This window comes from Choloepus didactylus, chromosome 22, assembly GCF_015220235.1.
Source record: "Choloepus didactylus isolate mChoDid1 chromosome 22, mChoDid1.pri, whole genome shotgun sequence".
Classification (NCBI taxonomy): domain Eukaryota; kingdom Metazoa; phylum Chordata; class Mammalia; order Pilosa; family Megalonychidae; genus Choloepus; species Choloepus didactylus.
The window spans coordinates 1,774,543-1,786,447 of record NC_051328.1 but is presented as its reverse complement, the minus strand read 5'-3'; the positions used below and the strand labels follow the sequence as shown (position 1 = coordinate 1,786,447).

Below are 11,905 nucleotides of genomic sequence, written 5' to 3'. Positions count from 1 at the left end.
TAGAATTTAATAAATAGTAATGAATGTAAAATGCTTGACAGGGTGCTTGGAACAAGGTAAATGCTTAACAGAGATAAAGTATTATTATTATTATTATTATTATTATTATTATTATTATTATTATTATTATTATCTCTAATGGGCTCTGATAGCAGTGTGTATGGGGTTCTCTGGCATGTGGTCATCTAGTAAGTTAAACAGAGCATTTTAGAGGCAAATAAATTGAAATTAATTATAAGTGACAATATATGGCAGAGAATTGACCAAAAAAAATCTCCACTCCCAATTTCTAAGAGTGACTACCATCCTCAGAGAAGCACGTCTCAAACTCTTGCTACCCAGTGATGCCCTAACAACCTTCTTCTTTTTCTGGATCTGATTCTGAGTGGTCATTCCAGGACACATTAATTAATGGAACAAAAAATAAACACTGTGCCTGGAAATTGGAAGTGTAACTTCAGGAAGGCAGCTGGTTATCGGGCCCATACTTGCTGTGTTGTCCATAGAAACTTGCAGAGGGAGGGCTGTATGGTCTCAGGCCCAGGTCCTGGGTGTCTACGGGTTGTTTCTTCCTCAGGGCTGCTCTGCAGCGGGTCCGGCAAGTTTGCCTTTGAGGTGTCCCCAGTCGTTCACCCAGCTCTGAGAGGCGTCATCGCCTTGACTGTGGGTTGCTCTGGGCAGCGACAGAGGAGCTGGCAGCATGGCCTGGAGTGGTTCTCAGCGGGCTGGGCCAGCTGACACACGCCACTTAGGTTTCCAGGGAGCCAAGCTGTCCCCGCTCACGCAGGGCTGATGCACTTGTGGCTAAATGCGGTGTGGCCAGGGCCCTGGGCCAGATGCTGGGCAGGAAATAGAATGCCCTCCATCACCAGGGAAACAGTGGTCTGCGTGCATGATTTAAACCAGGGCCAACAGGGGAGCTCAGCAGAGGAAGGCAGGAAGGGAGACCAGAGGGCTGCTTGCAGGGATTTTGTCTGGGGTTATACCTTTGACCAGCTGCCCCCATGTTTAAGTTTACCTGCATATAAGATGGAGCTAACAATATTCACCTGTCTCACTGGGGACATACGAAAACATTATTTCTGACAGACCACTGGGGATCCATGGAAAGAAGGTGGTATGTAAGTGCAGACGATAAACTTACTGTGTGTTTGTGCTTTCAGCAGGTGCATTAGGGCATGTAAACTCATCAGACAACACTTTTAGAGTCTGATTAGAAACCACCAACCAAAGAAACTAACAGCTCTGGCTTTAAGTGCATGGATTTGTCTTTGTCAGGTCTGGGGGACTTGCATGTGTAACTTAGATTTCAGAACTGGGATCCACTTATTGCTGTGATCATTAATACTCACAGGTGCTTCAATCACTGGAGAATGTTATAGTCGGTGATTGCTCCCAAATGTTTCCTTTTAAAAAAATTCCCAAATTAACTGTACAGTATAGTTTATGAGTTGCACATGGAGTCTAGAACATTTCTTCCCAAGTTGGAAGGGGGCGAAGTCTTTTTAAAAAACACAGCCCAGGGAGGAATAGTTGCTTTTTCCCCACAGGCTGTGCTATTTCTAAGGAGTCTGTTATATATAAGTGTTTTCTGTTCATTTCAGGCTAAGCAGCTAACTTCAGATCTCCCCATAAGGCTATTAAATGCTGTTTTCTGTCAGCTGGAATCCTGGGGGAGTCTATCACTCTGTGTTCTTGGTTAATTAAACCACTCTTTGTTGCATCTTCTCTGTCTAGAGAAATTCCCAAGGGTCTAGGTGAATGGTGACTATTATAGAATAGCATACTTTTGTTTAATAACACAAATATTACACTTTATTGTAAAAAGTGAGAAAGAAGATAAAAAGGAAATGCAGAAAATAAAGATCATCTGCAATCCTATCACGCAGAATTAAGCATACTGCTGAAAGATTTTCTGGGCATACATTGTCTATGTTAAACAAAAAAAGAGATGCTAGTGTACTAGCTGTTTTGTGACCTGCTTTTGGGGTAATGTCCTCATCCGTTGGATCTAGGAAGGTCTGTGGGGAAGGGTTCTGCTTTTCTTGCCCGCATGTGGGGTGGTGGAATGAGGGCCACAAAACTTCAGTTGGTGCTCACAGAAGAACTTTCAAAGACTTGGCCTCTCAGATGCCTCTCTGCTTCCTTAGTGTTTCTGCGTTTTGGCAACAGCACAAGTCCCTGGGGTGGTAAACACTTGCTGATTTTAGATTCTCTGTGGGTGCTGGTCACAGGCCCTCCCAATCCACCTGCACCCTGAAGCCAGGTCCACCCTCCTTTTTTTTATGTTGTCAAGTTTGATTAAGGTATATCTTACTTGAAGTTCAATGCATGAATCTTACAGCCCTTTGAATTTTTTTTCTCTTCAATCTTTTCTCTTTATTTATTAGCCAGAATACTTCTTTTGCTATATTAGAGAAGATGAGATTAAAAAACAATAATGTTTTGAAGGATTGTATGTCATGTGATTATAGCTCAATAAAATTGCATTTAAAAACAAATAAACAAACAAAACAATAATGCACAAAATACAGGATTCCCATACACTACCCTATTATTAACACCTTGCACTGGTGTGGAGCATTTGTTAAATTGATAATAGCACCCTTTTATCATTGTACTATTAACTATTATCCATGGTTTAACTTAGGGTTCACTGTTTGTGTAGTGTATTTCCATGGATTTTTAAAAAAAAATTTTTCTATTACCATGTATACAATCTAACACATCCCCTTTTAATTATATTCGTATATATATTTCAGTGCTGTTAATTACATTCAAGATGTTGTGCTACCATCACCACCATCCATTACCAAAACATTTTCATCAGTCTGAATAGGAACCCTGTACATTTTAAGCCTTAACTCCCCTTTCCCAATTCATACCCCAACCCCTGATTACCTTTATTCTAGATTCTGACTCTATGTTGGCTTATTCTAATTATTTCAAATCAGTGATATCATATGATATTTGTCCTTTTGTGTCTGGCTTATTTCGCTCAACATGAGATCATCAAGGTTCATCCACGTTGTCATGGCTGAATAATATTCCATTGTATGTATACACCACATTTTATTTATGCATTCATCAGTTAATGGACACTTTGGTTACTTCCATCTTTTAACAATTGTGAATAATTTTGCTATTAACATTAGCGTGAAAATATCTGTTTGAGTCCCTGTTTTCAATTCTTTGGGGTATATACTTAGAAATGAGATTGCTGGTTCATATGGTAGTTCTATATTTAGCTTTCCAAGGAACCACCCAGCTGTCTTCCCCCTGGTGGCTACACCATTTTACATTCCCACCAGCGATGAATGAATGTTCCTATTTCTCTGCATCCTCTCCAACACTTGTTATTTTCTCCCCCCTTTTTTTTAAGAAAAAATAGCAGCCATTCTAATGAGTTGGAATGGTATCTCGTAGTTGTGATTAGTATTTCCCTCATAATTGATAAAATAGCACATATTTTCATGTGCTTTTTGGCCATTTGTATATCTTTCTTGAGAGATGTTTATTCAAGTATTTTGCCCATTTTTAAATTGGGTTATTTGTATTCCTGTTAAGTTGAAGGATTTCTTTGTATATTGTGGATATTAAACCTTTCTCAGATATGTGGTTTCCAAATATTTTCTCCAATTCTGTAGGTTGTCCTTTTACTTTCACAATAAAGTCCTTTGAGGCACAAAAGTTTTTAAGTTTGATGAAGTCCCATTGATCTAGTTTTTCTTTTATTGCTTGTGCTTTGGATGTAAAATTTAAGGAACTGCTGCATAACACAAGATGCTTCCCTACATATTCTTCTAGGTGTTTGATAGTTCTGGCTCTTATTTTTAGTTCTTTGATCCATTTTGAGTTGATTTTTGTATGTAAGGTAAGGTAGCGGTCCTCCTTTTTTTAAATTGCAAATGGAGATCCAGTTTCCCCAGTACCATTTGTTGAAGAGACTATTATTTCCCAGTTGAGTGGTCTTTGTCTCCTTGTCAAAAATCAGTTGGCCGTAAATGTGAGGGTTGATTTCTGAGTCTTCACCTCAATTCCCATTGGTCTATATGTCTGTCCTCATGCCTTTATAAGGCTGTTTTGAATGCTGTGGCTTTGTAATAAGTTTTTAAGGTTGGGAAGTGTGAGCCCTCCAACTTCATTCTTCTTTTTCAAGATGGCGTCAGCTATTTGTGGACCCTAATCCTTCCATATAAATTTGATGATTGGCTTTTCCATTTCTGCAAAGAAGGTTGCTGGAGTTTTTATTGGAATGGCATTGAACCTATAAGTTGCTTTGTGTAGGACAGGATGGACGTCTTAATGACATTAGTCATCCAGTCCATGCACACAGAATGTCCTTCCATTTATTTAGGTTTACTGTGATCTCTTTTAGCAGTGTTTTGTGGTTTTCTGTGTACAAGTCCTTTACATTCTTGGTCATATTTATTCCTAGATATTTGGTTCTTTTAGTTGTATTGTGAATGGAATATTTTTCTTGATTTCTTCTGATTGTTCATTGCTTGTGTATATAAACACTACTGATTTTGGGGTGTTGATCTTATACCCTGCCACTATGATGAATTCACTTATTAACTCTAGGAGCTTTGTTGTGGATTTTTCAGGATTTTCTGTATATAGGATCATGATATCTGCAAGTAAGGAAAGTTTTACTTCTTCCTTTCCAGTTTGGATGCCTTTTATTTCTTTTTCTTGCCTAATCACTCTGGCAAGAACTTCCAGTACAATGTTGAATACCAGTGGTAACAGTGGATATCCCTGTCTCAGTCCTGATCTTAGAGGGAAAATTTTCAGTCTTTCCCCATTAAGTAGGATGTCATCTGTGGGCTTTTCATATGCCCTTTATTATGTTGAAGAAATTTCCTTCTATTTCTAGTGTTCTAAGTATTTTTGTCAAGAAGAGGTATTGGCTTTTGTCAAATGCCTTTTCTGCACCAGTTGGGATGATCATGTGGGGTTTTTTCCTTCACTGTGTTAATGTGGCTTACTACATTAATTGATTTTCTTATATTGAACAAACCTTGCACAGCAGGGATAAATCTCACAGGATTATGGTGTATAATTCTTTTAATGTGCTGTTGGATTCAGTTTGGCAATATCTCATAAGAGATATTGGTCTGTAGTATCCTCTTATAGTCCTTTTTATTTCAGTAGTAATGTCTCCCTTTTCATATATGATTTTCCTTATTTATATCCCTTCTCTTTTTTTCTTTGTCAGTATTGTTAAAGGTTTATCACTTTTATTGATCTTTACAAAGAACTAACTTTTGGTTTTGTTGATTCTATTGTTTCTTTCTTTCTTTCTTTCTTTTTCTGTTTCACTTATCTCTGCTCTAATCTTTGTTATTTCCTTCCTTCTGTGCTTGCTTTGGGTTTATTTGCTCTTCTTTTCTAGTTCTTCCAGTCTTGAGGTTAGGTTTCTGATTTGAAGTTTTTCTACCTTTTAGATCTGGGCATTTGGAGCTATAAATTTCCATCTCAGCACTGCCATTGCTGTATCCCGTAAGTTTTGGTATGTTGTATTTTCATTCGTATTCACCTCAAGATATTTCCTAATTTCACTTGTGATTTCCCCTTTAATCTATTGGTTAAGATTATGTTGTTTAATTTCCACATATTTGTGAGTTTTCTATTTCTCCCTCTGTAACTGATCTCTAACTTCATTCTCATCTGGTCAGAGATTATGCATTGTATGTTTTCAAAATTTTTTAATTTATTGAGGCTTGTTTTGTGACCTCCTGTGCACTTGAGAAGAATGCATATTCTGCTTTTGTTGGTTGAAGTTTCTATATATGCCTGTAAGTTCTAGATGGTTTTGAGTATCATTCAAGTCTTCTATTTCCTTATTGGTCTTCTGACCAGATGTTCTATCCATTATTGAACATGTATTACAGCCTCCTATTCAGGTAGAAACATCAACTTTTCCCTTCAAATCTGTAGTATTTCTTCATATATTTATAATTGTTACATCTTCTTGTTGAATAGTCCCCTTTATCAGTGTATGAAGACTGTCTTTATCTCTTGTAACTGTTTTTGATATAAAGTGTATTTTAACTGACAGTAGTATAACTACCCCTGGTCTGTTTTGGTTACTGCTTGCATGGTATATTTTTTCCTCTCCTTTCACTTTCAACCAACTTGTATCTTTGAACTTAAGGTGAGTCTCTTGAAGACAACATATGGTTGGGTCATGCTTTTTTTAATCCATTGTGCCAGTCTCTTCCTTTTTGACTGGAAAGTTTAATCCATTTACATTTAGAGTCACTACTGATAATGCAGGACTATCTTCTGCCTTTTGCTGTTTATCCTTTGTGTGTCTTACACCTTTTTTGTTCCTCAATTTCTCTGTTTATGCCTACTTTTAAGCTTATTTGATTTTTTATGTTGTACCATATTGAGTGTCTTCTGTTTTCTATCTGGATATTTTTCATGTATTTTCCTTATGGTTACCACAGGGTTAAATTGAACATACTAAATATATAACAATCATATTGGGTTTGATAACAACTTAATTTCAATAGCATGCACATATACTTTTCCTATATCCCTCCAATCCCCCATCTTTTTTTTTTTTTTTTTTTTTTTGGTACTTGTTTCCACTTATATCTTTGTACATTGTATGTCCAAAGCCATAGACTTATCATTACTTTTTATGCATTTGCATTTTAGTACTGTAGGAAGCAAGAAGTGGCGTTACATACAAAACAATACACTACACTAATATTGGCATTTATAATTACTCAAATGGCTACTTTTACCACAGGTCTTTATTTCTTTTTGCTGCTTTGAACCACTGTCTAGTGTCCTCTTCTTTCAGTCTGAAGAACATTGCTTGTAGGGCAGGTGTCGTGGTGATAAACTCCCTCAGCTTTTGTTTATGTGGGATTTTCTTAATCTCTCCCTCATTTTTGAAAGAAAGTCTCACCGTATATAAAATTCTTTTCTGGCAGTTGTTTTCTTTGAGCACATAAAGTATTTCAGCACACTGCCTCCTTGCCTCTGCGGTTTCTGATGAGAAAGCAGCACTCAATCTAATTGAGACTCCCTGGTACATAACATGTTGCTTTTCTCTTGATGATTCAGAACACTCTCCTTGTTCTTTGTATTTGATAGTGTGATCAATATATGACGGGGTGCTTCATGTTTATCTTATTTGGTATACTCTGGGCTTTGGATGTGCGTATTCATGTTTTTTGCTAAGTTTGGGAAGTTCTCTGTCATTATTTCTTTGAATATTCTTTCTGCCCCCTTTTCTCTTTCTTCTTCTTCCAGAATTCCCGTAATGCATATATTGGTATGCTTGATGATATCCCAGGGGTGTCTTAGCCTAGTTTCACTTTTTCATTATTTTTTTTTCTTTCTGCTCCTCATCCTGACTCATTTGACTTTGAGTTCACTAATTCTTTCTTCTGTCACCTCTAATCTGCTCTTGAAACCCTTCTTGGCATTTTTCATTTCAGTTACTGTGATCTTCAATGTCTAGTACATCTGTTTGGTTCCTTTTAAAAATTTCTATCTCTTTACTAAGAATCTCATATTACTCATTCACTGTTTTCCTGATATTCTTTAGTTCTCTGTATTTTGCTTCATCTCCTTGATCATTTTTAAGATAAATTTTTAAAGGTCTTGTTCAGTATGTCCACATTCTGTTCTTCATTGGTGTTTTCTGGATTTTTATCCTCTTCCCGTTATGTGCCATCATTTCCTGATTCTGTCTTTTACTCTTTTTTTTGCACATTGCACATTTTAATATCTTAAAATGCTAACTCTGAGATTTAATCCCTGAGGTATCTATTTCTTGCTTTTGTAACCAACTGATGATAAGACAGAGATTTTCTTGAGCTTCAGCCCTCCTATCAGGAAGGTCTGCCCAAAGTGAATGCAGTATATAGGGTTTTTCCTGTCTTTCTGGGCCTCTGTCTTCTCCTGGGCTTTTGCTTGTTAATTGTGTTGGAATTCCCCTGTATACAGGAGTTTGATTGTCTACTTTGTTTTCTAGAAACAGACCTCCCTCTCCTGGGTGTTTGAAGCTGGCAAGCCTTTGCTCCAGATTGGTCACCTCTATAGCTTTTTACACTCCTTTCCGTGTCTCAAGCCGCTTTTGCCTGGAGGGCAAATTCTGGAAGAAGGAGCACACTGGAGAGGACTTTCCTGGCCAAAACAGCGCCAGGGACCCCCAAAGAGGGGTGCAGACTAGCTCCATGGTGCCCAGAGGAGGGAATGAGGAAGGGCTTCAAGAGCTCATCCAACAGCTCCCCAAAGCTGAACTTTCTTGGCCTGCCCAGCAAATGCAGGCCTGAGGAAGCACAGGGTCCTTAACTCTCCACTGCCATCCTCCCTATTCTGGATAGCCCTCGGAGCTGGGCCCTCAGCAATCCGAAGTGACTAATCAAAAGCCGCAATCAATGATTGCTGTGCTCACCCCTGTTCTTGGGGAAGAGGATCTTTATGTCCGTTTCACCAGAGAGCTAGCCAGGGCCTGGATCCCACAGTGGCCTGTGCAAGAGTGGGGAATGAGCAATGAGCACTTTGCAGAGAGAGCAGTTTGCTGTTCTTTACTGTAATTTACCAGCCTCTTCCTCCTTTTCTCCCCTGGATGCTATACAGTGTTCTTCTGGCCTCCAGAGTTTCAAAATAGCTGTTTCAGACAGTTCCTGCCTGTTTAATAGTTCTTCTGGTAGAAGGACCGAGTCCTGGAGCTCCCTGCTCTGCCATCTTCCCACAGTCCCCACTGAATTTTAACATATGCATACATCCATGTGACCACAATCCAGGAGACAGAACATCTCCAGCATCCCAGAAAATCACTTCCCTTCCCCTTGGAGTGGATCCTTCTCCCCTAGGTATCACTTCCATCCGTTCTTAAACACTGATTTGATCATGTTACTCCCCAGCTCAGAACATTCCACAGGATTGTTTTCTATCTTGCTGCTTCCATTCTAAACAACTCTGCCTAATTAACTGCGTACAGCCTCTAACAGGTCCCAAGTACCAAATCACTCAAGCCTCTATTCACACCTCCTACCCCAAGGCCAGTCCCTACACCATCCCCATCACCTGCCAGGCTCCATCTGGGCCTTCCTTCACTCTGGGCCCCTTTCCTTTGTCTTCCCAAATCTCACCCATCCTTCAAGCCTAAGTTCAAGTCTGTTTCCTCCAAGAAGTTCTCCTACACCCTAAATATCAGCTGGCACCCCTTGGCTAAAGTTCTGCAAATACTAGCTGCTCAGCTGCTGTGCCATTCCTCCTTATGATTCCTCATGACCATTCATATCCTGCAGCACACATTTTTCTCAATCCTCCTTTCTTTCTGCACCCCATCCTCTGGCATCATGGAGCTTTCCCAGGTCTGTCACTCCCCAAGCCTCCAGCCCCTGCTTGCTCTTTCTGACTCTCCCCTTCTTTCTTTCCCTCTCTTGGTGTTTTGCTACCAGATTGGCCATGTGCCCTCCTCCAAACTCTCTGTTCTGCCTCTGGCTATCCATTCTTTAGATTTGATGCTAAAAAGTCCTGGGACTAACTCTCCTCAGAGAGATTTATGGAAGAGAGTTTGAGCAGGTGAAGAGCAGGGTACAGAAGGGAGGAGGGAAGGCTGGAAATACTCATATGTTATGCAGCTTCACTCCATCCCACCCACCCCCTTTGCTGGACTAGTCCCTGCCCTACTTCTAGCAGTGACTAATAACTCCCTGTGCCTGCCCAGACTCTCTGAGTTTTCCATGACACACAGCAGAGGTGTGAGCTTGCAAAAAGAGGCGTAGTTGAGGGGCTAAATGTGCAGACCCTGGAGTCTAACTACCTTGGTTTAAATCCAGGCTCTGCCACTGACTTTGGAAAAGTGACTCAGTCCCTCCAAGCCCCAGTCTACTTGTCTGTAAAATGGAGACAATGTCCCTTCCTCCTAGGATTGTTGTGAGTCGCAAATAAGATAATTTATAAAGGTGTAGCACAGTGCCATAGATGTGCTCAATAATATGGGTGCTTTTGTTATTTCTTAATAAGTGTTTATTTATTTAAGTGTAGGGCCTGATGCTCATTAAAAGTTGAATGAGTGAATGAATGAATGGGAGCCTGCTGGTCTGGATTTGGCTCCTGAGGTGCTTCTTTGTTTTTCTCTAGTATTTTCAGGTTGATGCCATCTGACCTTGCTTAGGCAAGGAATAATCTTGCCTGGGTGTGTGGGGAAGGAAGAGGTGAAATGAAGAGGCTTCGCTCAGGCATAGGAATGCTGAATACAGAAGACAGTGAGATGCTGGGGCCAGACCCATCAGCCACCTGAGAGCTGGGCAGGGACCTCCCCAGGCCCAGGCCAAGCTTCCGTGCACTTGTCATTTCCCTCTCTACCTCTTCTTCAGCTAGGTTGTAGGCTTTATTCCCAAACAAAGTTCTGGGATTTATCCTGGCAGGACTGTGACTTTTGTTTTATCTTTTTTGGATGGCCAGGAAGAGGCAAGTTATGGACATTTTACTTTAATAGAATTAGCAACCAATATTGGCCTCTGGAGGTCACTGCCTTGTCTTCTCAGACAATTGTCCAAGCAGTGTCTGTGGGGGGGCTCAGGCCAATCTCACTGGAGAGTAAGAGGGGATCAGTCGCCACTCTAAGGGCAAGAGTTTTACCATCTAGTCCTCCATCTTTGCCACTGACTTGCTGTGTGACCTTCAGAACCCCCCACCCCCCTCTGGACCTCCAAGTCTCCATCCTCAAAATAAGGGAGTTGCACCTTAATGGTCTCTGAGGCACCCCCCCCCCCCCGCCTCTGAAATTGGCAGAATGGTACAGGTATTGAGCACCAAGCCAAAATCCTGGCTCCATCACTTTCTGAGTGACTTTGGGCAAGCCACTTAAGGTTTCTAGATTGTTCCCCCTCAATAATAAGGGGATGATAAATAGTAATCCACCCCATAGGGTTGTAGTTGGGTTTAGTTGAGGATTTGCATCTAAAGTACTTAATATAGGGTCTGGCCATGGCCAGCCTCATAAAGCAGGCTAGTATCAAAAGCCTGCAGCCCTTCTCTGACTCCTATCAGCCAGGGTAGGTGAGCAGGGTCCCAGACTGATGGGGGGAGTAAGAGAGGAATTACTCATCTGCAGTGAACACAGGCTTTGGAGCTAGAGCTGGGTTAAAGACCCACTTCCTTCCTTATTGACTTTCTCTGGGGAGCTCAGTGTCTTCATGAGTAAAATGGAGATCATAATCTGCCCACCTCACTTGGGCAGCAAATGCAAGGACACACCTCAGAGCACTTTGCATGTGCAGAGGCCTTACCAGGGTGAGCTGGTAGAATGGTAGGCAATGCAATGTGGTGGCATAAAACTGGTTGGCCTGGCTCGAATTTGCAAATGGAATTGTCTGAATTGGCAACTGGCAAACACAGCCCCCCCAGTGACAAAGTCAGTTTCTGGACAGAAAATGTTTTAGTTAGGCTGTTTTCAGGTGTGAGCAATAGAAACTCACTCTGGCCATCCTAAGTGGAAAGGGAGTTTTCCAGAAGGTGGATCAGGCAGAGGAAGACAACATGCAGCTTGGGGAAGGTGAGAAGCAGACGGCAGAGTGAACCTGTTCACAGGAAGGGCCTGTCCACGTCATCACCTCTGCCTTGCTGGGGGTCAATCTCAGGGGGTTCTTCATCTTTGCATCACTCCCTGAACATTCAAAGTCCCAGGTGGAGCAGGGAGAGGGAGAGGGGGGAGGGTGATGAGGTAACATTCATGGAGCACTCACTGTGTGCAAGGCACAGTTCTAAGTGCTTCACTGGAAAGATCTTGTTTAATTCTCCCAGTAGCCCGGTGGGTAGATCCTCTTCTAGCACCTTTCTGGAGAAGAGGACATTGAGGCAGAGAGGCCAAGTGGCTGCCCGGAGTCCCACTCAAATCTGGCAGTCTGTCTCCAGAAGCGGG

The 11,905-nt window shown here is 41.1% G+C and overlaps 1 protein-coding gene across 1 annotated transcript in view; it reads left to right on the top strand.

Moving 5' to 3' along the window:
• Positions 1–941: 941 nt before the first annotated feature.
• The window catches only part of MYLK3 (myosin light chain kinase 3), a 54,382-nt gene continuing 43,418 nt past the window's right edge, over positions 942–11,905 (top strand). The window contains exon 1 of the mRNA XM_037816040.1: positions 942–1,121. Coding sequence (XP_037671968.1) covers positions 1,104–1,121 — 18 coding nt within the window. The 5' untranslated portion in view covers positions 942–1,103. The remainder of the gene's footprint in view (positions 1,122–11,905) is intronic.